At 37.1% G+C, this 26,874-nt stretch overlaps 1 protein-coding gene and 1 non-coding gene across 5 annotated transcripts in view; one reads left to right on the top strand and one right to left on the bottom strand.

Moving 5' to 3' along the window:
• LOC120769680 (mitogen-activated protein kinase-binding protein 1) overlaps positions 1-26,874 on the top strand; it is a 111,766-nt gene that overhangs the window by 79,251 nt on the left and 5,641 nt on the right. For 2 of the 4 annotated variants that reach the window (XM_040096801.1, XM_040096802.1), the window contains exons 2-10: positions 7,500-7,591; positions 14,638-14,881; positions 14,957-15,166; positions 15,221-15,640; positions 15,723-16,442; positions 16,519-17,789; positions 17,856-18,157; positions 18,224-18,366; positions 21,033-21,144. In XM_040096801.1, the coding sequence (XP_039952735.1) occupies positions 7,500-7,591; positions 14,638-14,881; positions 14,957-15,166; positions 15,221-15,640; positions 15,723-16,442; positions 16,519-17,789; positions 17,856-18,157; positions 18,224-18,366; positions 21,033-21,144 (3,514 nt within the window). Of the gene's footprint in view, positions 1-7,499; positions 7,592-14,637; positions 14,882-14,956; positions 15,167-15,220; positions 15,641-15,722; positions 16,443-16,518; positions 17,790-17,855; positions 18,158-18,223; positions 18,367-18,600; positions 18,646-21,032; positions 21,145-22,801; positions 25,757-26,874 lie in introns of all 4 variants that reach the window. The other 2 variants (XM_040096803.1, XM_040096800.1) reach the window with 2 other exon arrangements.
• Trnag-gcc lies at positions 20,461-20,531 on the bottom strand. The gene has a single exon. It is a non-coding gene; the product is annotated as a tRNA-Gly (tRNA).

The following is a 26,874-nucleotide window of genomic DNA, read 5'->3' as shown; positions in this document are numbered from 1 at the left end:
GTATGTTTATACATGTACTTACATATGTATTGCTAATAAATTATTAATCCATTTGATGGACGTGGATATCCGCTGTGAATTAACAATTTACATTTTTTTTTTTCAAATTAAGAAAATTTTTAGAGTTACCATATAATGAATCGCTTAGTATTTCATATTTGGTTAATGCATTGAATCCCATTCCAAAAAAATATCAAAGAAAATTTTTTAATAACTCCCGCGCCTTGGTAGGTAAAGACTAAGCTCTAATTGTATTTTTGCAAGGACAAAAGTTTCTCAAGACGCACTTCAAAATCAAGTTAAGTTACGTTAGGTCAATAAGTTGATATTCGTGGGATCATGAATAGCAGTAATAATATAGCCGCTTGTTCCAGAACTCCAAAGTACGGATTAAAAAGACCAATGTATATCTACAAAGCGCCTAGAGCCAGTCACAAATTTATTTGGCTTAATATCTACTTAAGTCGATTCGCCGGATTCGTAGAACGTATAGCAACCAATATGCTTCAACCTTAGTCTGGCAAAAGCTAAACCGTGTAGAAGAAAGTGTCTAAAAGTTTCCATCTTATCTTCCTTCCTGCAACTTTGACAAGTTACGTCTACCAAAATGTATAGCCCACAAGTGCTGGTTGTTAACCAACGTTTATCTTGCGCGAAGCCCCTGATTCCAGCGCCCAAGTGCACGAAAATAGGGCAACACCGTCCCCATCCTAATGAGATAAGAGTGTCATTTCTAGCCAGTTCAGCTTACAATTTTCGACGATTCCGCTGTGACAGCCACTCAGACAAATTTAATATGGAAGTACCCAGATACCACAGCTAGTGAGGTCATGCACTCCTTGACTAGCATTGAGCTCACTGTTAGCAATCTCAAGGCCTATATAGCAGTTCTGTTCTTCCCTTTCTCTTGAGCTTCGATTCATCAATAAATAAGCCCACTACGCCTCTTCTTCACCGATTCCGCTCCAACCACTTCAAAATCAACTACTCAGCATTTTATACTAAAATGTGAAATGACGCGTTCAATTATAGAATACTCCACGAGCTGTAAGTACAACTCTGCTCTTAATACGTGATTTAGAAGCTGAAGTAGATTTGGACGCATGGTCAAAATTCCTACACACACGGGAGCTCCAATTTAAAGGTGATGGTGATCTACAGTTTTTCCAATATCTAATTTAGAATGACGGAAATGATGTTAACATGGATCGATCGTCTCGACCAATCAACTTTTTCTTTTGTCAAATTCAAAATTATCCAAGTCTAAGCTTATTCTACCTAACCTTGTTTATATAACTTTCTCTCAAAAAATTTTCAGTTATCGGAATTTACTTAGAAACACTTTTTTATGCAGAAAACTGCAAAGGTAACTAGTTGATGTCAGTAATAGAGAGTGTACCATTACCGTATTGAAGTGGTATAATCGCTTTCTTTTATATTATGCCAGTCTATCGCTCTTATACTAATTGTTTGTTCGATTCGACACTCTCCAAGCTTCAGTGATTAGTATAACACCACTACATACTAAAGCATCAGTTGAAAGATTCACTTCAAATTACTTTTGCAAGACCTTTTCTTGCTAATATTATTTTTTTTTTTGCTTTGATATGGTATATACCTTAAAATTATAGTTTTCGAAACTCAGCAATAAAAATACTTTAAACAATTTATAGAATATGTTACATATATAGGCGTAGTCTAGAAAAAAAATGAAATTAACAAAAAATAGTTGAATTTGAGTTTTTACTGCCATATAAAATGTCACCGCGTGCTCTACTATTAAAACAAGTCTACCTATTTTTATCCCCCAAAACATTCTCCAATGTCATATTTGCATACATATAGTAAATAATTCACTCATGTCTCACTAACATTCTAAACTAAAATTTCGTTATTTGTTTATGCTAATACGGGTACGAGTATTCGTCGGTGATGCAATCAACCGAAAACACCAAAATGTATCGATCACTTAGCGTTGTTTGTTTACTCCTAATCTCGATTGCTGTGGCGGTCGGTGGCATGCATATGGAAATATTGATATTCACACACCAATATTGACATACCGTAATACGTTAATTAGCATTGAGAATGGATTTTCAAATCACGTTTTTTGTCAACATACATATTTACATATTTTGCATATTTATAAACTGTGGCAAAATAAAAAAAAAATCTAAATCAAATAAACTAGTTTTAGACATTATCAATGTTTTGGTTTGGTCCAAAAAGCAAGAAAAAATTATACACAAATATTTAAAATATTTGTTTACTAATTAGCGACGCTTATTTGCATATGTTTTGCTCTTGAAAACTATAATAATATGGTTGGAGTTGTCTATCATGGCAATTTAAGGATTTCAGCTCAAATACAAATAATTTCATGGCTAATAATAATTACCATGATGATAAGACATGCTTTTGGACGAATTAAATTTAATTCAATAATTATTGGGTAAATAAATAATTAATGGGTAATGGTACCAAACTGGTCAGCGATGTTTATATCGGTGGTCGAAAAAGTCTTTGCGTATTTTGTCATTAGATGTCGTTGCAGTCGTATATCTCCATTTTATCATACCATATAGTGTTAAAGGGTGATATTTTAAGCTTCATTTAACGAAAAAAATAAATAAATTCGGGGAAGATGAAAAAAAGTTACATTTGCTCAAAAATGAGTGAAAATAATGAAGAAATTTTTGTATAAAAAAGGGAAAATTGCAATGAAATTTGTGAAGCTTACGGAGACGATGCTGTATCAGTTCGTGTACAACAATGTTTCGTGGGTGATCTGGATGTGGTAGCCTTCCTTTCGACCGCTACTAGTTTGACTCCCGAGTTTTGCCTCTCAACCTTGGCTATTGCGGCCTTTTAAAGCTGGATCGATCTATGAAAATGATTTCGAGAGCATTACTCTCCTTGTCTTCAGTATTTTGGCTGCTGTCGTAGCCTCTTAAACTCTTGTTGTTGTTGTTTTAGCGGCAGAAAACATTCATGAGGTAATTTCGAGGTAGGGTTCCAAGTTGACAGCTCTTGCCCAGATAAAAATCCGGGTCCGTTCTGGTTACTTAGACCCGACTGTCGTGAGAACCGTAACCTCTTCTACTAACCTCTGTCGCTTGGCTGCCACTGCTGTCGATTCAAGTTTAAAGTTAGGCAAGACTGCTTTCTCGATATCATTGGATTCTTGAAGCTGCTTCGTCAGCTCCTCTTTAATTGCCGGTTGCAACTGCTTCCTTTTCAGCACGTCGCTTCTCCGCATACCGTGTCTTTGCTGGGTCATCGACCTTCAAACTAGGTCATTCCGGGGCAAACGCACTACTAGCAGCGACACCCCTCCCTCATAAGCAGCCATACTTTGGCTACCGGCTTTGGTTTCAAGAAAAACAAAAAAAAACAAAATTTAAAAATGTAAAAAAAAACTAAAAAAAAAATAAAAAAATAGATAACTAAAAATGAATGAAAAATAAATTGGTACCAGAAATAGTCACCCTGTTGCTCTTATGTCACTGTAAAGTACTAAAAATAGATTTTTTTTACTTTCTCATCACGATTTTATTTTAATTTAAACTTTAATTTTTTTCAAAACTGAAATTAACGGCGCCTATAACGATCGTTTTATAAAATCGTGATTTATTTCTAACACTAATTGTATCCAAGAAACAACAATAACAAAGATCTCAAAGCCGCATTCCTGTCAATTTTAAGTGAGATTAACGAATATCTAATGAATTAATAGACTAAAGCTATTTTGTATGTAAATATATATACTCGTTAAACACGCGCCACACAAACTAATATGTTAATGAGCTCTGTACAATAACAATAGCAACTACTCGAAATCCATTAGCAAGTGTTTACCCACACAGCTCGCGCTCCACGTGAACTGAAATCACTCGATGATCTCAATTATTGACTAACTATCGCTGAATGGCAGCAGCAAAACTACGTTGTAACTGCGCTTTATTATTATTTTTTTTTACACATTTGCAACTTGTGCTTTAATTTCTCGGTGCCTCTTACCCTTTTCTCGTTAGTCTTTCCACACTCCAACTACCTGTTTGCACAATTATAGCTTCATTTAAATACATACGCCACGCCTCCTTTCTCCCCACGCGGTAGTTATGATTGTTGTGCAACAACAACAAACACAGCACATTAACAACACCGCCTCAAGTGAAGCACACTTTGTTTCAGCTTTCAGCAGCTGTGCGCCCTGCTAGACAAGATCAAGGTGAATCTTAATAGCACATTACGTATACGCAACGTCGCACAACGACTCACCCAGTCATTGAAAATCATCACAGTTAACAACGACGAGCTGCTATATTATACGAGTGTATCGCGTTACCCGCTGGCTATTGAATGCATGAATGGCTGACTGAATTGCTGAAGGCTTGAAATACCCGTAATGTAGCTTTTCGAGCAAACAAAAAGGTTAAATGTGCGTATGTGCTTTCATATGTAAGCGTGTGTGTGTGCCTCAGCGCATCGACTAAATAACAGTTTCCAATTGATTGGTGGCGTTTTGCTGTTCAGTCTGTAATCGAGACAAATTGTGCAACGTGGTTGCCGTACTTTTGTGAATTGCGTAGTTAAATTGAGTTATAAAAAATCCAAATTTAAAAATAAGTTAAAAAGAAAAGGTAAACATGAATATAAACATTGGAATAAATATTTGCTTGCCATCTAGTTGAAGCGTTTATTCAGTTATCAAGTATGTGAGTACATCCAGGTATTTACCTGGATGCTGATGTCAATCGCTGGTGTGGCGCGAGTCGTTTCGGCGACTGTTGCGCTTGCGCATGACGTCGTCTAACAGGCATTTCAGCGTTCGAGACAAGCCTTTTGTTGTTGTTTTTTTAGCGTGTACGTGACTTTTGTTTATTTTCATTGATTTATTGTTGCGCTGTGTTTAAAATCGATAAATTACGTAAATTTTTGCATTACTTTTTTATTACTTTAGTCAATTAATTATTTCTAAGCACTTTTTGAATCTTAGACTTGACATGTAATGTGATTATTTTTATCGCGATGTATTATACTTTGTTATGCAAAAATACAAGTTCTTTTTTTCCATTTTTATTTGAAATAAATTTATTAATTTTTTTATAAATTTTATATTAATTTAATTTATAAATTAAATTGAAAAAATTGCAATTTAAATTAAATCCCTTTTATTTTAACCATTTTAGGTATATATACAATTGAAAAAATACAAAACTTGACTAACAACATTTAGAAAGATACAATTTTTTTAATAATCAAACAAATTAAATAAGTTAAAAAAATATAATTAATTAAATAAAATTAAAATAAGTAAAGTTGCTACAGCAATTTTCCAATTTTCAGAAAACATTGTGAAGTATATATTTTTTATAATTGACAAAAAATATTAATTCAGAGAAAAAATTAATTAACTCAAATTTTTTTTAAATAAGTAAAGTCGAGTGTACCAAATCTTAAACTTTGGAAGACCCAATTTTATCTAATTAAAAAAAGTTTTTTCAAGTTTTTTGTAAAAGTTATTAAAGTTTCGAGTGCAACAAATTTTATACTATGAAATAGCCAATTTTTAATTACAAAAAATAAGTTTTTAAATTTTTTTTAACTAAGTAAAATTGAGTGCCACAGTTTTAAATTTTTAAACACATTTTGATGACTTTATTTAAAAAATTAAAAAACAAATTTATTTAAAAAAATATTAATTAAGTAAAGAATTAATTAATTTACAATTTTTAAAATAATTAAGTGAAGTTCAAAAATTTTTGGACTAAAAAATTTTTGTAGTACACAATTTTGTTAAAATAAGTAATTTTTTTCCTTATTCAATACTATAAAAAATTAAAATTAATATTGATTAAGTAAAAAAAATAATTAATTTACAATTTCTTAAATAAGTAAAGTCGAGGGCAAAAATGTTTAAACATTGAAAATTTTTAAACGAAAAAATTTTATTTAAACAATTAAAAAAATATTAATTAATTTAAAAAAAAACAATTTTTTCCATTATAAAAATTAAGTTATAATTTAAATTATATTTATATTTATTTATAATAATAGAAAACATAATTCACAATTTTTTAAGTGAAGCTGAGTAATGCCGGCACTCGAAGTTTCGAAAAAAATTAAAAAAATATTAATTAAATAGATGTAATTAAGTAAAAAATTTTTATAATATATATTTTTAATTGCGGAAAATTTTAAACTACAATACATTTTTTTTTAATTTTTAAATAAAATTAATAAAGTAAAAAATTTGTATAATACACAGTTATTTTTAATTTTTTTTTAATTAGTCGAGCGCAACAAATTTTTAATTACAATATATTTTTTCTTTTTTTAAATTAAATTAATTATAAAAAAAGTTATACGCAGTAGTTTCAAAATTAAAAAAAAAAACTATTTTAAAAATATATATTTTTAAATAAAAAAAGGTTTAATAACGATAAAGAAGGATTATACAATTTACAATTTTTTATTTAATCTAGTGCATCAATTTATAAATTTTAATTAACAATAATATTTTTATTTCAATTTAATTTTTTTTTTTTCCTCTTTGTTTAAATATGTACATAATCATATACTCGCATTTCTTGTTTTATTGTTTTTTACTGAATTAAATTAAATTACTAACTGCTGATTTAATTATAATTTTTTTCCGTAATTTACTTTTTTTTAATTTTTATTTTATCAATTTATATTATTTATTTTTTTTTTTAATATTGAATACATATTTTTTATGTTTATTTCTTGCTCCATTATTTTTTTAACTTCGGCTAGTTTATTGTTTTATTGTTGTTGTTTTATTTGTTAAAATTTTTATATATTATAATTTTTGATTAATTAAATTTGGTGGACATTTTCACACACATTTATTTTTTTAGATACATTTTAATTACCTTTTGAGTTGAATTGAAATATTGAAATATTTAACTTTATATATAATTTTTCTTTCAATTAGTACAATAAATTTTAATTGCATTTAATTTTTTTTTATTAATTTTTTTCTATATTAAAAAAAAAATTAAAAAAATGTAATAATGTATTTCTAAATTCTTTAAAAAAAAGTAATATACACTAATTAACCGAGTTCCTCATAACTAAATTAAACTCATACATTTTAGAAGCTAATTGAATGCGACTGCATTTGTTTGATCTAACAAATTAAATGAATTTTAAATGGCATCAAACTTGTATTTACACAAGCAATGCTTTTGCAGCTACTAGTAAACATACTACATGCATACATGTGTATGTATATACATACATACTAAACACGAATAAGTACCATGCAGTGCTGATACATTACATTTGGTCACACGCCAACGGTATCGATTGAAAATTTTGCTCTCCAAAATTCAGCAAAAAACATTAAAACCGAAATTCTGCCCACTCTTATATACATAAGTATATTAAAATTCTACCTCTCACTTTCTTTCACCATTTGATTCACAATTCTAACTATTTATTCTCTGTGTTTGTTTTCCGTTCATTTGCAGATAAAGCTCAAAAAAGTGCTCGGCCTCACAGTTTGCAGCAATGCCGCCTTGGATGTTTCGCCCGTTAGCGGTCTCTTGGCCTATCCAGCAGGGTAAGTGTATTTTTTTTTCGATTTAACCACAAAAGCAACAAACACAAACTTGTGTCGAATTGTTGTTGTTTGTCAATATCGGTTTTTGGGGGTTTTTAAGTGCATATAACGGTTGTTTGCACCGCAACCGCGTATCTTTGAAAGTTGGAAAAACACTTTTTCTCGTTAATTACAACTAAAAGCAGCAGCGAGTAGCTCAGCCGCAGCGAAATGAGTTTCCACTGAGTACATGGCGCAATTTGATATTATAGAAGCTTATTTTTAAACTTTGCGGAAAGCAAGTGAAAAGTACTTATTCAAGTCGTTGGTTAAGCGCGAAAAAAGCTTTGTGGCCTCATTGCGTTTGCTGAGTATTTAGTTGTAGAATTTAGTTTTCCACAAAGGTTAGATATATAAATTAGGTCACCGGCGAAAACAAAGAGGTTTTAGTGCTATATCCTCAATATTGTTGTGTAGAGTTTGACTATAACCTGAGGATTAATATTTGATGAAACGGGAGGTAGCTACAGTGGTTATCTGACGACGCACCTACGCCTTTAGGAGGCCCATTGAGTTACCACCGGGACTAATGACCACTCACTCCATTGCCTACTCTCTGAAGGGAGGATGTGCTTCTGATGAAGTTCATTAATACAAAATGTTTTATTTGCACAACATCTAAAACGTCATCAAGAAACCCTCGACGGTACATCTGTTTATTAAACAAGTCAGGAATTGAACCCACTGAGACTCAGTTAAATTTATAACATTTATTTCGAAATAATATCTACAAGTGGGCAGAGGCATATAATTTTCCCTTTTTCAAGGCCTAATTGTAAGGTGGCGCTTGCTCTGGCTAGTTCATCTGATTCACACCAGGGATATCACTATGACTTGAAATCCATTACATGTTTATCGAGAAATTGGAAGATAGATCCACTAAGAAAGCAAGGCATTCTTTTACTATCTTTAATAAGACTTTAGCAGACTTTAGTGATTTCAAAGCTGTGCTATCTGTAAATATAAATACATTATTACATTATTGTGAACACACTCCTCGTCAGAACAAGAATAATTTCTATAATTGCTGTGATTTCCACTTGGCAGACTGTGGTCTGGTAGACGGAAGACGATTTTGATATCCTATTTTGTTTAAAGACACCAACTAGATTATCTAGTTTGGACCTATCAGTACAGATGCTTATTCCAGCGTTCCTATCTACCTCATTCCATTCCTATTCTTTCCTCGATGATAAGGCAACATTGAGGACTAAATTTAGTTTCAATTCTATAGGATTTTTAAAATCCTAGAAAATATGATATAAAGCTCCTTATTGCAGGCGACTAATTGGGACGGTTCCCTCAGCCTAAGAGCTGACTTCGCTGCCTGTTGCTTACAGATCAAGTATGTTGGCAGTACATATAACAAAGTCAGACACACTATGAAATATTTGCAATAGGTTCTCGATAATTCAAAACTACATAAGAACAAGTTGGATAGTTTCTACATCTTTTTTGACGCCCATGACTAATATACTTATGCAATAAACTGACGGCATGATTCTGAATTGAACACAGTAGAAGTTTGCTTTCTCTTCCTTTAATCCGGAAATACGCAGAACCGATATCGAATGATCTATAAATGTTCTTAAAAATTCTTCTAACTGTCTGAAAATTTCAAAAGTTTTTCCCATAAATATTCCTACGGATATGAAGATAAACATTGAACATTGGTTCAATCGTCGCAAAATTCGGACTCAGTATAAATAATAGAGAGAGAGCATGTGTGAGAGAGAGAGAGATTTTGAACACATCCCTTGCCTCTTTAGTAGTTTAGTAGCAGTTTACGTTCTCTTCCCTTAAGATAAGGAAAGAATTGTATCGGTTATGTAGATATCTGCTATCTGTCGTAAAACTGAAACACTTTTTTCAATAAGTGTTCCTAATAACTGGAGATACGTACATTGAGAGGATCCCTCTTCTGTCGTCGCAAAATTTAAGCTCAGTAAAAAGAGAGAGAGTTTGAGAGGGAAAGAGAAATTGAATATGAAAAGGAAAGAGAGGGAGAGGGAGAGTGCAATAAGAATGAGAGAGAGGGAAGGAGTGAATGCAAAAAGAAACGAGAGAGAGAGAGAAAATGCATAATGGAAATAGAGAAAGAGTTAGCAAAGGGAGCTTGATTCAAACCGGTTTTTTTTTGCCCTGAACAGGATGTATTAAGTTTGCCACAAAGTTCGTAACACCTAGAAGGAAAAGTCCGAGACCCCATAAAAAATATGTATAAGTGATCATAATAACGAGCTGAGTCGATTTAGCCTGGTCCATCAGTTTGTCCGTTCGTCCGTCTGTATATACGCAAACTAGTCCCTCAGATTTCGATCTAAAAATTTTTACACATCGCTTTCTACCAAAGAAGCTGCTCATTTGTCAGAATCAAATGCTTGTATGAAAAGTTTTTTCATGTGACAAGATATCTTCAAAAAATTTGGCATGAGCTAGTGTCTAAGGCAGCGATATAATCTCCGAGGATCACTTCACTATAACATATAGCTGCCATACGAACTGACCGATCAAAATCAAGTTTTTGGGGAAATATCTTGTATATGTCAGGGAAATTATAACTTCGGTGCTACCGAAATTAACATTTTTCTTGTTTTTTTTTTTAACAGAAAGAAGAAGGTCGAGTAAATACCTCAAATATAAATTACATTTATCCTCTCTGAATAAATTGAAACATGAGTTTTTCCGTACGTGTGCATCAAAATTTGATTTACTTTCACTTCCACTGAATTTCCTTTGCTTTCAGCCATTTTATAGTCGGCACTTAAACTTCGAGAAATTGTTGTTGAATTGAAATAGAAAATCCGATTTGCATATAAAATCAGAAATATTTCAACTGCTTGGAATTGGTCAGTTCGTGCTGAATATCCTTACAATTTATTGCCTCCTTGCCAACAGACTTTGCGCGCATTTCTAGCAAAACATGCACATTCAGTTGCACTTCTGCACTTGCATACATATAGATATGTATGTTCGCATCTACGAGTCTGCACTCGTGCATACAATTTAATTTTCCAAGCATATCTTCAGCTGTTTATTCGGCATTGGGAAAAATATATGCGCACGAAATTGAATTTGGCAGCCTGATGCTTATTGAATGCATCACGCTGATTACATTTCACAAAAACGCCTAAAATCGATGACTACAACAACAAAAGCTGAGCTTATGCTTAGTGTAAGTAAATAGCATTATCCAAATGCAAATACAGCTAGAAAAAGCAGAGAGCGTCGAGGAAGCTTTAAAACATTTGTAAATTACGCTGAAAAGTTACGTATACGCCCAGTTGAGCCGCCACTATTTTCGCATAACAGCGCACAGTGTAATTTTCTATTTCAACGCCGAGCAGAGCTTTTCAGCCAACACGGAAGCATAACTTTCTGGCTGAACGCGTACTTTGTCCTTTGTCCTTGATTGTTTGAGACAACATTGAAGCGCATGTGTGCGTGTGTGTGTCTTATAATGTCATGGTGAGGAGGGAGGCAACTGCCAAATGCGACTTTGAATGCGGGCCACAGCTGCATTTGTCATAAATAAAAGATGAATTCGAAGCTCAAACTACGCGATAAGAGATGACAAGTAGGCGGAGGGGCAATAGGGGCAGTATGGCCTCGCAGCATAAAGGACCACATGCAACCTTAACCACGACACATGTAACACACGAACACAAGCATTAGCTTGGCTGATGGATTTTCCGCGCAAAGCAGCTTTGTTTGGCAGCCTGCACAGCCGCTTAATGTATACGATAAAATGGCCGAAACCCCGGCTGACAATCTCAGAATGGCCTGCAGCGTGTTGACAGCTGGCAAACACTTGCAAATTGTTGAGATTGTGGTGCAGGAGAGAGCAGAGGAGCTGGTAACATTTGTCTTTCATAAGGCAAATTTGTTGTGTGACCGCTTTACTACAACCCTTTACTGTGTTGGTTGGAATTATGGAGAGAATGGGTGGTAGTTGCGCGATTCGCCGACTGATTGACTTACCAACTAGTTTTGGGGCTGTTGCGCAACGGCGGAGAGCCTTTTCAAAGCTTTCACTTATGCCAACACTTGCCTGGTGTGTTGAAAAAGCGGCCGCGAATCGCGCATGTATATGTTTTACATATATGCTATGTAACGTATATGTAAATTTGTATATATGGAAAGCTGGTGTAGTAAAAATATGAGCAAACCTTGCATGAACTTGCGCTGCTTAAGCTAATATTAGCGTCCGTTGCTCAGTGCATCAGCCGCAATCGACATCATAACCCAGTCAAGTTCTGGAGCAACTTTTTCGGCTTCAATCATTTTTTTTGAATGTTACAAAAAGTTAAACAACATTCTGTTAAAGCTAAAGGTCGGATAAAAGTTACTCAGAAATAGTTTAAATTACCCTTCGTAGAGATAGAGAACTTCGCCCTTGGCGACTTTCAACATGGACACCTTTTTGCTCAATTCAATCGGACCCAGTAAGTGCTCTAACTTCTTTAACATGTCTTTTCTTACGAATTTTGTAGTGGATAGTGGCCCTCTATAGGTAGGGCAACAGTGTATTTAATGAATGAATGTATGACTGCAAGTTCGGTCTTGTTGATGGCAGCAACTTCCACGTTTGACTCAAATTACTGCTTGACGACTGAGTTGCTCAAGTTTGAAAGTAAAATCAAGCCGTTTGAAGCAAATATTATGAATGTGCCAGCTGTTCGTGGCCTAATTCGTGAAATTTGGTTGAGCCTAAGGGGAGGTGCCCATATCCAGATAAGAGATGTAGATCCAGAAAACGGTGGTATTATTCTTTCCGGCAGATAGAACAGTTTAAGTTTCCTCCGTAGCTAATTCTCTTCGTACAGTCCACTCCTTCGACTGCTTTTTACTCTCTGCTGTTTATTAGTGAACTTATGTTTAGTCGGCAGTCACCAAACGACTCAAAAGCACCGTGGCGGAAATAGCCTCCTCATTTAACTCAAATTTCTGGAGGGCGAGTGAGCTTCTCAAGTTTTTTTGGAAGCAAAAATGTATCCAACGAAACAAGTACGGTATATGGGGTAACAGTTCGTGGTCTAATCCATACAATTTAGTTGTGGCGACGAGAGAGCTGTAAGTCAGAGCGTTGTCAAGTTATAAAAAAATTAATTTCTTAATTAATTATTAATTTTTTCGGCATATTAGCGCCCTGTGACTGTTTTGTCCTTCCTCAGGTAGGCGATGTAGATTTCACCTTGTGAATGCCACCAAACAATGGCCATTCCCTCTCCGGGCGCCTTATCCGTAGCAACTTCATCGAATAAAGGCCACTGTTTCGATTGCTTCTTAGTCCCTGGTATTTACCATTGTTTCGTCGATGGTAACGAGAAACCCTAGAAACTCTTTCCGCGCCAAAACAGTGCCGAAAAGAGGCTTGATGCTTGCACTTGTTGTCCGGAATGAGCAAGCATATCACCCATCGCGTCCATGTCTCTTTCATCCTCAATATTCCATGTAGGATATGATTTACTAGACTTTTTGAGTTGCCTACTGTCGCAGCTACCGAGCGCATGTTCAGTCGTTACACTATACTCTTTAGAATTTTTAAATCTTTTCTTGAAGTAAAATCCATATCGTAGCTACATACGTTTCGATACCAAACGAGGTTTCAGACGAAGCGACGCCCTATTGTGCGACTTTTTCAATCTATTCCTGGAGAAAATAATTCGAACTGCAGAGCTAATAGAGAATGATGATCTTGATATCATTGGCCTCAAAAACCGCGCTGTTAGTTCTGGTTTCTTAAGATTGGATGAGGAAGCGAAGCAAATGGGTCTGGTAGTGAACGAGGGCAAGACGAAATATCTCTTGTCACCAAACAAGCATTTGTCGCACTCCCGACTTTGCTCCCACAATCGAAGATGATTTCGTCTATCTTGGAACCAGCATTAGCACCAACAACAACGGCAGGCTCGAAATCTAATGCAGAAGATCTCTTGCCAACAGGTGCTACTTCGGACTGAGTAGGTAATTGAGGAGTAAAGTCCTCTCTCGAAGAACAAAAACCAAACTCTACAAATCACTCATCATCGCCGTCCGCCATATGGTGCAGGGGCATGGACGATGACAACATCTGATGAATCAACGTTACGAGTTTTCGAGAGAAAGGTTCTGCAGAAGATTTATGGTCTTTCGCGCATTGGCAACGGCGAATACCATAGTCAATGGAATGGTGAACTGAACGAGATGTACGACGCCATTGATAAAATTCCGCGAATTAAGAGACAGCGGCTGCGTTGGCTAGGTCACTTCGTCGAAATGGATGAAAATACTGCAGCTCTGAGAGTATTCGACGCAGTACCCGCCGGGGGAAGCAGAGAAAGGGAAAACCCCCATTCCGTTGGAAAGACCAGTTGGAGAAGAACATGGACCTGATTTATTTAAATTTTATGGAAAGGAATTCTTAAAATTAAAACATAAATTGTTTTTCCTCTCGTTAGTTTACACTCAGCCCTTTTGTACAAGTAAACCCAATATGAACTCTAGAACTAAATGTGTGCAGAAAGTCAAGGGCACATAAGCCGCTGTTGAACTTTTCACTTTTCCTTTTTTTCAGCATAAAAGTTTTCACTTCCCATCCTGCTACGACTTTTCTTTCGCTCGCCAATTTTTATGTCATGCCATATCAGCATGTGAATGCACGAGTATGTCTGAAAATTTACTGCTGCTGCTCGGCATTGTAAAAGAATTGCTAAAGCGAACTTCCTTCCTCACAGTCTTAACAAAGGATTTGCGCAAGCTTTTGCCATGCAACTGCAACAAAATATTTAATATGCAGCATAAAACGGTTGAAAAGGCATTTAAGCGCTAATTAAGTCAGCAGGTGATTTTTTAATGAAAAGATCTGGGCGTTGCGCTGCCAACGACTTGCTTATAAATAATTAAAATTAAAGTGATTTATGCTTTCACATTTAATATGCTGAGCGCTTTCCTTGGCGTTAAACTTTTTGCCTCTTTTGTCTCTTTTTTGGAATTACTAACCTTTTTTTTCCTTTTCTTTCTTGCAGCTGCACTGTGGTCCTGTTCAATGCGAAACGCCAAACACAGGCCTACCTGGTCAACACATCCCGCAAACCATTCACATCGGTCGCATTCTCACGCTGCGGCCGTTATGTCGCCACCGGCGAGTGTGGCATCAATCCCGCCATCAAAGTTTGGGAGCTAGACTCGCCGAATGGCAACCTCGAGCACACCACCGGCGGCAATGTGGTGGCGGAATTCTTCGATCACAAATATGCCGTCACATGTGTGGTGAGTTGGACCACAAACTTCATATTTAATACCTCTCATGTAATACGAACTGTGTCTATTCACTTCACTTTGCAGGCCTTCTCACCCACCGGCAAGTACCTGGTATCGATCGGTTCACAACACGATATGATTGTGAATGTATTCGACTGGCGGTCGAATCAAAAGATGGCCTCGAATAAAATCAGCTCCAAAGTGTCGGCGCTAAGCTTTGCCGAGGATGGCAGCTACTTTGTCACAGTGGGCAATCGTCATGTCAAATACTGGTATATGGAGGGTGGACGCAGGGTAAGTAAAAAAATCCATTCAATGTAATCAGAAACTCACCTCTTTCACTTTCAGTACAAGGATCCCATACCGTTGATGGGTCGCAGTGCCATATTGGGTGATTTGCGTGACAATGACTTTTGTGCGGTCGCCTGCGGCAAGGATGAGACTAAGGATCGCACATATGCCATTACCCGACAGGGTCATTTGGTTGAGTTCAGTTCACGCCGTTTGTTGGACAAATGGGTGCAGTGTCGTACGACGAGCGCCAATTGTCTAACCGTGAATGCGCGCTTCATACTCGTCGGTTGTGCCGAAGCCATTATACGCATTTTTAATGCCGCCACATTGGAATATGTGACGACATTGCCGCGTACACATTATCTGGGTGTGGATGTGGCGCAGGGTATACATATCAATCACATCATGACTGTACCACCGCATGCCAAATATCCGGATTGTGTGGCGATGGTTTATGATGAGCAGCGATCGAAGGTAAGTAAATCGGCAACGCCAAGCTTGTTATCACCAAATACTCTCCCTAACATTCTCTCACTGTCGTTCTTTTATTCTGTAGGTCAGTTGTGTGTACAATGACCATTCGCTCTATATTTGGGATATGCGGGATATAAAACGTGTGGGCAAATCGCACTCTTTTCTCTATCATTCCACCTGCATTTGGGGCGTGGAAACTGTGCCATACAATATGGAGCGCGAATTGTCGGACACACTGCCCGAAGAGTCGTTTGTCACGTGCTCCTCGGACGATACGATTCGCGTGTGGGGTCTCGATGGCTGCACAAACACGGAAAATTATCGTAAAAATATCTACTCCAAGGAACTGTTAAAAATTATGTACATCGACGATGAAATGAATTTTATCAAGGATCAAGATCTTTCGGGCGATAAAAACTCCAATACCGCCTATGACGGTCGCAATGGTGTACGCTGCATACGAATTAGTCCGGAGTTGCAGCATTTGGCCAGCGGCGATCGTTGTGGCAACATAAGAATCTATAATTTGGCGAACACAAAGCTCATCATGACAATTGAGGCACACGAATCGGAAGTGCTGTGTCTTGAGTATTCGAATGAGAAGATCGAGCGGAAGTTGTTGGCGAGCGCGAGTCGTGATCGTCTAATACACGTATTCGATGTGTCACAAGATTATTTGCTGCTGCAGACATTGGACGATCACTCGTCCTCCATAACATCGATCAGATTTGTGGGATCCGGTCTCAATTTCCAAATGATTTCTTGTGGTGCCGACAAGTCGATAATGTTCAGAACATTCCAGGTAATTTTAGCAAATATTAGACGCCTTTTGACATCCCCTTATACTAATATATTTCGTTTCATCACTCTGTGTACAGGGCAACATTTTCCTGCGCGGCACAAATACCTCCGGCAAAACAACGTTGTATGACATGGAAGTGGACTCAAATGCCAAACACATACTCACCGCCTGCCAAGATCGCAATATACGCGTCTATGGCACACAAAACGCCAAACACACAAAAACCTTCAAGGGTTCACACTCGGACGAGGGTAGTTTGATTAAGCTCAGCCTCGATCCCAGCGGCATTTATGTGGCCACCTCGTGCACAGATAAAACGCTTGCAGTCTACGATTACTATTCCAATGAGTGTATGGCACGCATGTATGGCCACAGTGAGTTGGTTACTGGGCTCAAATTTACCAACGACTGTCGTCATCTCATTTCGGCTAGTGGTGATGGCTGCATTTTTGTGTGGCAAGTGCCACACGATATGATTGTCACAATGCAAGCGCGTCTCTCACAACAGCGACTACGTTCTGGTCATGCGCCGCTACCACCACGTCCCGGTTCAATTATCGCCACGCCGGAGGGCATCATAGTCGAGTCGCCAACACATGAAATGGAAGAAACAGCAACACCACACAAATTCATCGCATCGCCGTCAATGTTCACCGAGGAGCCGGCACTGACGCCGGGCTATAAATTTTCGGACGTTGGTCAATTACCGCAGTGGGCGAAGCGAAAGGCTGCGGCAAATGCTGATGAGAGCGTTGGCGTGTCCATACCTGGCTCAACCGTCTCCGCCATGCAGTCTGCCTCGTCAACATCCAATTTGAGTTCATCACCTAGCCAATTAGGTGTTGGTGGTGTGCCGCGTGCGCGTGGCCGTTGGGCGCAACGTGGACCATTCGATCCGGACGATTTGCGTTCGAATTCGGAAAGTCCTTTGGGCACTATAACTTCGAGCGTTGGTGGTATGGGCGGCGTGGGTGGTGGTGTTGGTGTCGTTGTGAGTGGCGGTGGTATGGGCAATACACAAACATCCGACTACAATAGCGCATCGTCCAAGGACATTATGTATAACCAGACTTACCTCAGTGAAGATTCGTCAATTGACTCCGGCATGGAAACGCGTCGTGAACTGAAATTCATTGGCAGCAATAATAGCGGTACAGTGCCTGCGGTGACCGGCAGCAATGGTGGCACAGCGGCCAATCGCTTGGCACCTGAGAAACGGAAGCCCGGTTTACGTTTCGATCCACAATCCAATGAGCATGATGGTGATGTCGAGGATATTTCGGATGGCGAACGCACCAGTTCAGATCACGGCATGTTCTACAACAACATATCGCCCAGCACGCCAACGTAAGTGAATTTCGGCAGCGGCAGCAACATTATTAATAAAATTAATTACTTTCTCAACATTTTCAGTGACTTCAAAGTGACCGCCATGAATGAGGATGAACTGCGCAAATCGATGCGTAGACAGAAATTTGATAAAGCCGGTCTGACACTGCCCGGCAATGGCAGCACACACACCGCCAGCACTGGTACCGGCACTGGCACCTCGGACACCGAAGACGAAGGCTCAACACCGAGCGCTGAGAATGCCGAGCGTTCGCTAGCGTCCACCTTGGGCGGCAGCTCGGAGAGTATACCACAAGCGGCAAGCAGTTTCCTGCAGGCCGCCTTGCCCGAGGGTCCTGGCAGCATGCTAGAGCGCGGCAGCACAAGTAAGTTGTGAATTTTAAAAATCGCGCTGCACAAAGTTTCTCACTATAATGTTGTATATTTTGCAGATCGACGCAGTATTAGTGCCAAACATAATACAGAGAACGGTAAGCCTGTTTCCAGCGCGTCCACTATCACCAAGTCGTTCACCAGCACGAAGAAGGACGAGCTGCTGAAGGTGATAAGCGAAGTCAAACAGCAATTGGAAAATGTAAGTATACACGTTATATACATTTATTATCTTATATATTTATGCTAAACGCATTTGTAAGCGTTTTTTCACTTAAATATTTTTATTTGTTTCGTCCCTAATCCTGTGTCTGTCTCTCTTATGTGTCTTGATTGACCAAAAACCACACCCAACCAAAACCAAAAAAAAAAAATATTTTACTGTTTGGTGATTGTATTTGTTTTTGACGGGTTGTACACGGCGTTTTGTGCTTAGGGCGCACGTAAAAATGGAGTTAAGAGGTTGAATGCAATACCGGAGGTGAGAAATATCTAAAACGAACACGCTGTAACAATTTCTGTAACACGCACTACTAAGGCGATCTAATAACTTGATGCTTTCTTGAAGTCCTCAATCTTCTCTACTAAAACTGGTGTACATATTCACCCACACACACACATACTCAGTCATAATAATTTCGCTTTTCTACTTCGTTTCGCTTATTTGGCCTAATTGGAATCGTTTACATAATCGTTTACTTATGTGCACATAGCTCATGTCTTAGCGCACCCACCCACCTACATTTGTAAAAGCGTTTCACACAATTTCATTAATATCTTGTTTTCTCAATATTCATTTGACCATAAACGCATGTACAAGAATGTCGCTTTCATTTTTGACTACTTAAAATTATTTAGTATACTAAATCATAGGCTTGAGCATAGCGAACTGCGAATTGCGCCAGTTTTACTACTTTTCATTGGCGTTTAATCAATAAGTTCATAAATATGTTTACAAATACTAGATTCAATGTACATAACAGCATTTTTGAGTTTGTTTTGTAGAAAAAAATATTCATTTTTTGAAATTTTCATTGAAAAATCTTGAAATTTTATATTAATTTCTTAAAATGCTAAACCCAGTTAAGGCAAGTTTGATTTCTGCCAAAATCCTAAATGTAGCCTCAAACTCTTCTTCTTTCATTATTGGCGTAGACACCGCGTACGCGATCCTCAACTTCTACTTTATCGTAATTTAAACTTTCAATCCGAACCCGGTATTAAAGATGTGTTGAGTCTAGAATAAACTGGTCTGAATTACTCAAAAAGTTTGTGCCTAACCGAGATCAATTTATAAATTAACATTTTAGTGAGGTTATGTTAAACATTTTACCATTAATTAAAAGAATTTGCTATATTTTAGTATCCAAAGTGGAAGAGGACTAGGTGTTGGCAATACTATATAGTAATATAACTAATTATTGCCATCATCGAGCCTTATTTCTTCCGAAATGAGGCAGGAAATGACATTACCATTGATACCGGCGTTAGAAGACAATGTTGACAAATTTTTTTTTTACCCGAATTTGAAGAAATCGACGCGGACGATCACTATTTCCAACAAGACAGTCCGCCTTTTCATGTTTCACATCTAAACATGGACACATTGCTCGCAAAGTGTGGCCACTTCTTAATTTCGGGAAATAGCCGCTGAAACGATGCGGTTTTTTTTTTCTTTGACGATATGTTAAATCAAAGGTCAATCAACCAACAAGACGCGGGTAACTCGAATACAACATTCACCGCCCTATAGCCTTGGTGGGCATTTGCCGACATTTGGCAAAAGAAAACAGACCTCATTTTGACCAAATTTGAGTGCTTTATTTCATTTTAACATCATGTCGTTATAGTTGGTAGATGCTTCTCATTACGATTAACCAAAAATTTAGCTGTCAAAATCATGGGTTAAAATGAACCCAAATAAAGAGAAAAGCGAAAAAAAGAAAGAAAGAAAAATTCAAAGTTTTCTATATAAAGGCCACGTAAACAAATCGGTAACTTTTGAACCGTTTTGAATAAAATGTTTTAAATTGTCTAAAATTTCCTAAAAATTTTCTTCAGTGGGACTTTTTCATTCAATAGTTTTTTGTTTTATGTGTATATAAAAACTACATTAAATATCGTTCCATATATACATGTACATATATAAAATTCAGTCTATGTATGTATAATAACATTGAAATCTACACAAATATTGGCTCATGCTACTAAAAAAATATTAATAAAATAATTTCAAATAAATAAATAAATTATTACTATAAAGAATAGTACAAAAAAAATGAAATAAAAAGTAGATTGCATCGGCCGGGAATCGAACCCGGGCCGCCCGCGTGGCAGGCGAGCATTCTACCACTGAACCACCGATGCTTGTTATACTACTTTTGCTTCACTGGTAACTTCAGCAACAATACACGCAACGCAACAAATGAATACAGGAAGGAGATGCGTTGAGTTGCGATTCACGCGACGCGAGTAACATTAAACTATAAATAGCGCAGCGCAACGGTCAACAAAGTGAAAGGTTAACAAGAAAAGGAACCAAGTCGAAACAAGCAACTCTGAGATTATATGTATGTACATATGCAAACGAGTTTAGTTTGATGTAAGAAAGTAATCAGTCATTTGTGGCATTTGAAAGTGAGGAGGAAACTTACTCAGAAGCATTACTTTTTGCTTTACTAATATGTACTAATAATCCTCTGTACATACATACTTACATACATACATACAAGCATATGTAATTAAATGTCAGCGCTTTGTCTTGTAAATGTTTAACATGCAAATTTCCATAACTGTTTAATAATTAATTAATCAATTTCTTTGTTTCCTTTTGTTTATTACTAAAATATATTTTTAACTTCTTATCAGGTCGGCTATCGCTCGCTGCGTGGCAGTCATAGCATTTCGGATCTAAGTCTAGCGGGCAATATGGATAATGCTTCGAGATCGGCGGCTGCCGCTAATCGTTATGCAAAGACAGGTGAGTGAAATGTGAAAAAAATATCATTAAACAGTTAGGATTCGAGTTATACGGATTTAGACTGATTATTTTTGAATATTTATGTACATATATAACTGTAATTAAATTGAATTCAACTGAAGTTAATTGAAATATGAAGAAGAGTATGGAATTAATGGAATTGTAAAATATATTAATATAATTTCAATTTGTATTGAATCAATTTTCACCATAGAAATTCATTAAATCAGAATTAAATTTGAATCGATTTCACAGAAATGACTGAATTAAAATTAATTGAATAAAATGAATTTAAATTAAATTATTTAGTAAAATTCGCAGAAGTGATTAAATTAAAAATGGAATTGAATAAAATTAAATGAAGCTAAATTAAATTGAATTATATAAATTCATAATTAATTAATTGATTAAAATCATTAAAATTAATTATTTATCTTACATTAATTAATTAAAAAATATAAACTCATTAAATCAGAATTAAATCTGAATCGAATTTGCGGAAGCGAATAAATTAAAATTTATTGAAGTTAATTAAATGAAATTATAATAAATTACATTGAATTCATTAATAAAAATTAAATTAAATTCGCAGAAGTGATTAAATTAAAAATTGAATTGAGATAAATTAAATGAAGTGAAATTAAATTAATTAATTAAAATAATTACTTTCAGTGATTTTAATCAATTAATGAATTAATTAAACTAATTTAATTATTTAATTAGTGGTTTTAATCAATTAATAAATCATCGAAACCGAAATTTGGTTAATTTAATTTAACTAATAATTTCAAATAAATTAATGTTGGTTCGTTTAGTTCAATTCAATTAATTTTAATTAATTATTTTGAATTTACTATTCAAAACAAATTGAATTATTCTTTAATTGTATCGAAATTAAAGTGATTTTACTCAATTCAAATCTATATTAACTTAAAATCAGAATAATGTATTATATTTGAATCGAATTCGCGGAAGTTATTAAATTAAAATTATTTGAATTAGATTGAATTAAATGAACGTTAATTAAATTAAATTAAATTTGAATTAATAGTTTAAATTAATTCAGATTAATTTAATTCAAATAAATTTTAATTAATTAAAATTTAAATAAATTAGATTAATTTAATTAATCTAACAAAAATTAAAATTTAAATAAATTAGATTAATTTTTTAAATTTAAATTAATTATTGATTTTTGGTTCATTTAACTCAACCCGGAAATTTTAATTTTTATATAATTGTATTGAAATTAAAGTGATTTTATTCAATTAATATCAATATGCGTTAAATATTTAATTATTAAATTTAATTAGTCATAATTAGTCGACTCAAAATTGTGCTTCAAAACAATTTTTCTAAATGAAGAAGGAAGTCATAACGTGAAATCACATTTATAACAGCCTCTATGTAAAATTATCTATCCTATCGTACCTTTACTTGGTAGTTTATAGAGTTTATAGAGCTTCATAACCAAAACAACTAATATTAACTGCTATATTCTCATAATCATCATATATATATGTATATTTCTTACTATGCTCCGTATTTTCTCTTCCCTCGTACATGCGGCTTTGTAAATTGATATATTTGGACCCAAACTAATGCTAAACTTTCCGCCTTTACTTTAACTACTAATATATGCTTTACTAATCAGTAGCTCCTCTTAATGAACCCCCACAGTACGCTAGCTATTATAACTCCCCATTACAACAACAAACATTACCGACACCACAAAAACAGCAACAGATGCCGCCACAAACGCAACAAATGTCTGCGCAACGACAATTCCAAACTTCACCACAGTATCCAACTTATCCACGTTCACCGCTCCAACAATCGTTTAGTCAAGAACAACAACAGACACCACAACATTTCTTCAATTGCGCTGCATCGCGTTCGGTGCTGCAACAAAGCTGTCAAGCTATGCGTCAAGTACAACAACACTATCCACCATATCCACATCACGTGGGTGTACACCAAATACATCCACCGCCTGGCGTACCCTTCATGGCGCCCAATGCGCGCAACTCCACACCACGCACGCAAGCGCAACATAGCGGCAAACAGTCGGCGGGTGCTTTCAATAGCTCGACGCTGCCCGCGCAAGGTCAGCATACGCGCGTCAAACGCAATCCGGCGGGCAATGCGCGTCGCACGCCCAGCATACTGAAGCATTACAAATCGTGCCCGGTATCGCCGGTGCACGAGGAGGTCGAATGGTCGGCGGATAACAAGAGCAGCATCATAATAACCGAACCGAAGCGCCACTCGGTATACGCGGAAGATGCGCGCACCATACTCGACATGATACAGGCCGATACCGAGAAGATGATCGAGGAGATACAGAAAAAGTATGGTGATCTGGATGATATCGGTGTCGATTTATATGACGCCAAATTGGGCGGACGCTATTCGCAACTTGTGACTTCACAATCGGTGCCATCCTGTCTTTCACCACCTGTGTATGCGACAGGCAGGCAGCCGCCTTTAGTAGCACCCACAGCTGGGCCGCACCTCACACATACGCTACCCTATCAAATGCACTCACCCGGCGCGCTGACACCGCCAAAGCGTGCAGTGTCCGAGTACTATATCTATCAGGAATTTTATCAGTGTCATCGTAATGTTTCGCTCTCGGATATATTGGCGCCTGAACAGCAGGCAGAGACGCGACGCATCGAGGAAGCGCGTTTTCTCGAAACACAGCGGCACTCAAGCGCCAGTTTCTTTCTCACTTCACAATTTGGCGAGCGCAAGAGTCAGGAGTCGCTGCTTTCCGATGAGTTTCTGGATGAAGGCAGCTACTGCAACAGCATGGAGAGCATACTCTCGGATGAAAGCGATTGCAAGAGCGCGCCTATGGAAACGCAAGTGCAACGTCATGCTGGCATACGCAACTTCATTTTGCATGGCCCGGTGAGCGCCGCGGCTGCCAACACCACACAACTGGTGACCAAGTCGTACGGTTCCAGTCCAAATGCTTATGGCAGCTTTGATTACTACATGCAACAGCGTAATATGCAGCATTCGCCGTTGCCTTATGAGAGCTTTGATGTGTCCAGCTATAATTTGGAGAATTTCAAAACCGAAAGTGTGCGCACCAAAACGCCAATATTGCAGAAGAAACTGCCCAACTCGAAAACATATCCACGAATCGCTGACACGCCGAGCCGCACAGCTGTCGGCGTCAAAGCGGAAGATATACCGACGCTCAGCTCTAAGAATAAGCAATACAATTCGGGTGTCAACAAGAGTCTGAGTCAGGACTTTGCGCAACAGCGTCTACAACGCACCACCAATCCGCTACAAATGGAGCGCAACACTTACGATGACAAGCTCTTCACAAAGAAGACGGTGAAACCGAAACCACCCGTGCCAGCAAAGCCGCAAAATCTCGTCTCAACACTCACGTCCACTGTAGAGACGGCGCATGCTAGCAGCGCGCCTAAGTACTGCGCCTTCGATGTGGACACCACCGATGTGCGCTGTCAGTCGCGCACCGCCAGCGTCGTGCGTAAATTCGAGCGCAACCTACAAAAATTCGAGCGCGAAAAGCAAGCCGAGTTGCAAACCAAGAAAGCGAGCGGCATGCGCCCATCTGTGAGCAGTGGCGCGCTCACCACACACAGTTGTTTGAAGAAAGTATCGAAATTCGATACGAATGTCAAGAATGCGCCAGCATCGCGACGCGCAACAAGCATGCGAACGCGCGGTCGCCCCAAAGTAGCGGTGCGCTTCAATACAGTCTCACAAATCAAGTACACGCCCAGCGAGAAGCGCTCGTCCTCATGCAGCAGCGGCAGCACCGCGTCCGCCTATTCTGCCTGCGCGACAATGGAGCGTGAAACCGCCACGTGTCCGCTAAACGATATCAATCGCAATGTCGAGTCACCACCGCCCATTGTAGGCAGTCTGCCAAGCGATTATGGTGGTGAGCGCTCCTTCGAAATGTACATAGCCGAAAATGGTAATGAACATGAAAATATGAATATGGACAGTCTAAAATTATACACCAAACCCGAACTGCAAGCAGTCGTCGACGAGATACAGCAGGAGCGCGAACGCGATGCCAAGCATAAAAAGAATATGGCCAATGTGGAGAAGACAACGGCCGCCGATACGACTACCAGTAATCAGTGTAAAAATATTGCCAAAAAAATCGATATCATACAAAAATTAATCGAAATGGAAGAGCGCAAGCTGGAGCAAATACGCATTGCCACCGAGTCGCGCATGCGTCCCTTCGAATGCAACTCCAAGCAGAAGGGTTATGTGAAGAGTTTAACGATGAACTTCGATATGCTCGCCAAAGGTATCGAGAAGGACATCGAGAATGAGCAACGGCGCATACGTGCCGACAGTAATGATGCGGATTTGTGCGCCTATGCGCGTCACATCAAGCGCAATATTAGTTTGCCCGATGTGCTAGAGCGCACCGATCTCTTTGGCAAGTCGCCGCCGGCTGCGCAGTCCTCCTCGACAGATGAGGATGAAGTTGAGCTGGCGAAGGAGGTGAAGGCCGACTCGGATGTGGAGGCGGCCGACGATGTGGTCGAACATGAGAGCGAGAAGATGCGCATTGATTTCGATGAAAAGGATCGAGGTTTGCTGCGTGCGTTCACATAGCGTGTTCACTTGATAAATGTTTTGGCACACATTTCTTTTTATGGATTTCTTTCTTATATTTTTTGTGTGTGTTCTTCACCGGCGCACTGCTGTTATTTTGGTTCAGATTTTTTTACGGTTCACTTCGTTTAATTCGTGGCAAATTGTTGTTTTTCTTTTGTGTCTTTAATGCTCACCTTTATCATGCTCTCATTCACTTTCTCGCTTTTCCATACAAACAAAATACATCATGTGTTCATTTACATACATTTTTTCATTTGAAAAAATCTCGAGTTATATTTTATATTTCAACCATCCTTCAGCCGTGACCACAACCACTACCACTAAACCATTTCTAAAGGTTATATTGCTTTATAAGTTTAATAAAAATATTTTATTGTAATCTAAGTCATATTTTATTTAAATTACTTTAATTTTTTCTTAATTTTCGTTAATATTTTCTTTTTTTTATTAAAATATTTTTTTTTTATTTTATAAAAATTATTTTTTTAATTTATAAAATTATTTTTTTTAATTTATAAAATTATTTTTATAATTTTTTTATTATTTTTATAATTTTTTTTTTTTATTTTTTATAATTTATAAAACTTATTTTTTATAATTTTTTTATTATTTTTTATAATTTTTTTTAATGAATATTTTTAAAAAATATTTCTTAAAAAATGATTTTGTTCACCTAACGGTTTTTAGTAATATTAAAGACTGTCCACAAAACTATATAACCGCTATAAAGTATTCGGTTGTGTCCGATCAAAGTACTCGTAAGTACCCGAACTTAGTCTTATATTACTTTAATAATAACCTGAACAATTCTTAGTAATATTTAAGACTGATTTCGACAACTTATATTTAATAATCAGTGTGACTAGCTGAGTCGATTTACCCAGGTCTGTCCGTCTATTCGTATACACGCGAAGTAATCTCTCAGTTTTTGAGATATCGATCTGAAATTCTGCACACGTTCTTTTCTACAAACGACACTGCTCTTTTGTCGGAAACACCGATATCGGACTACTATAGCATATAGCTGCCAAAGAAAATGATCGATTGAAATCAAGTTCTTGTTCGGAAAACTCTTTTATTTGACAAGGTATCTTCACAAAA

The sequence above is a fragment of the Bactrocera tryoni genome, chromosome 2, assembly GCF_016617805.1.
Source record: "Bactrocera tryoni isolate S06 chromosome 2, CSIRO_BtryS06_freeze2, whole genome shotgun sequence".
Classification (NCBI taxonomy): domain Eukaryota; kingdom Metazoa; phylum Arthropoda; class Insecta; order Diptera; family Tephritidae; genus Bactrocera; species Bactrocera tryoni.
Note: the sequence above shows the minus strand (reverse complement) of the source record. Positions and strands in the feature narration are given on the sequence as shown.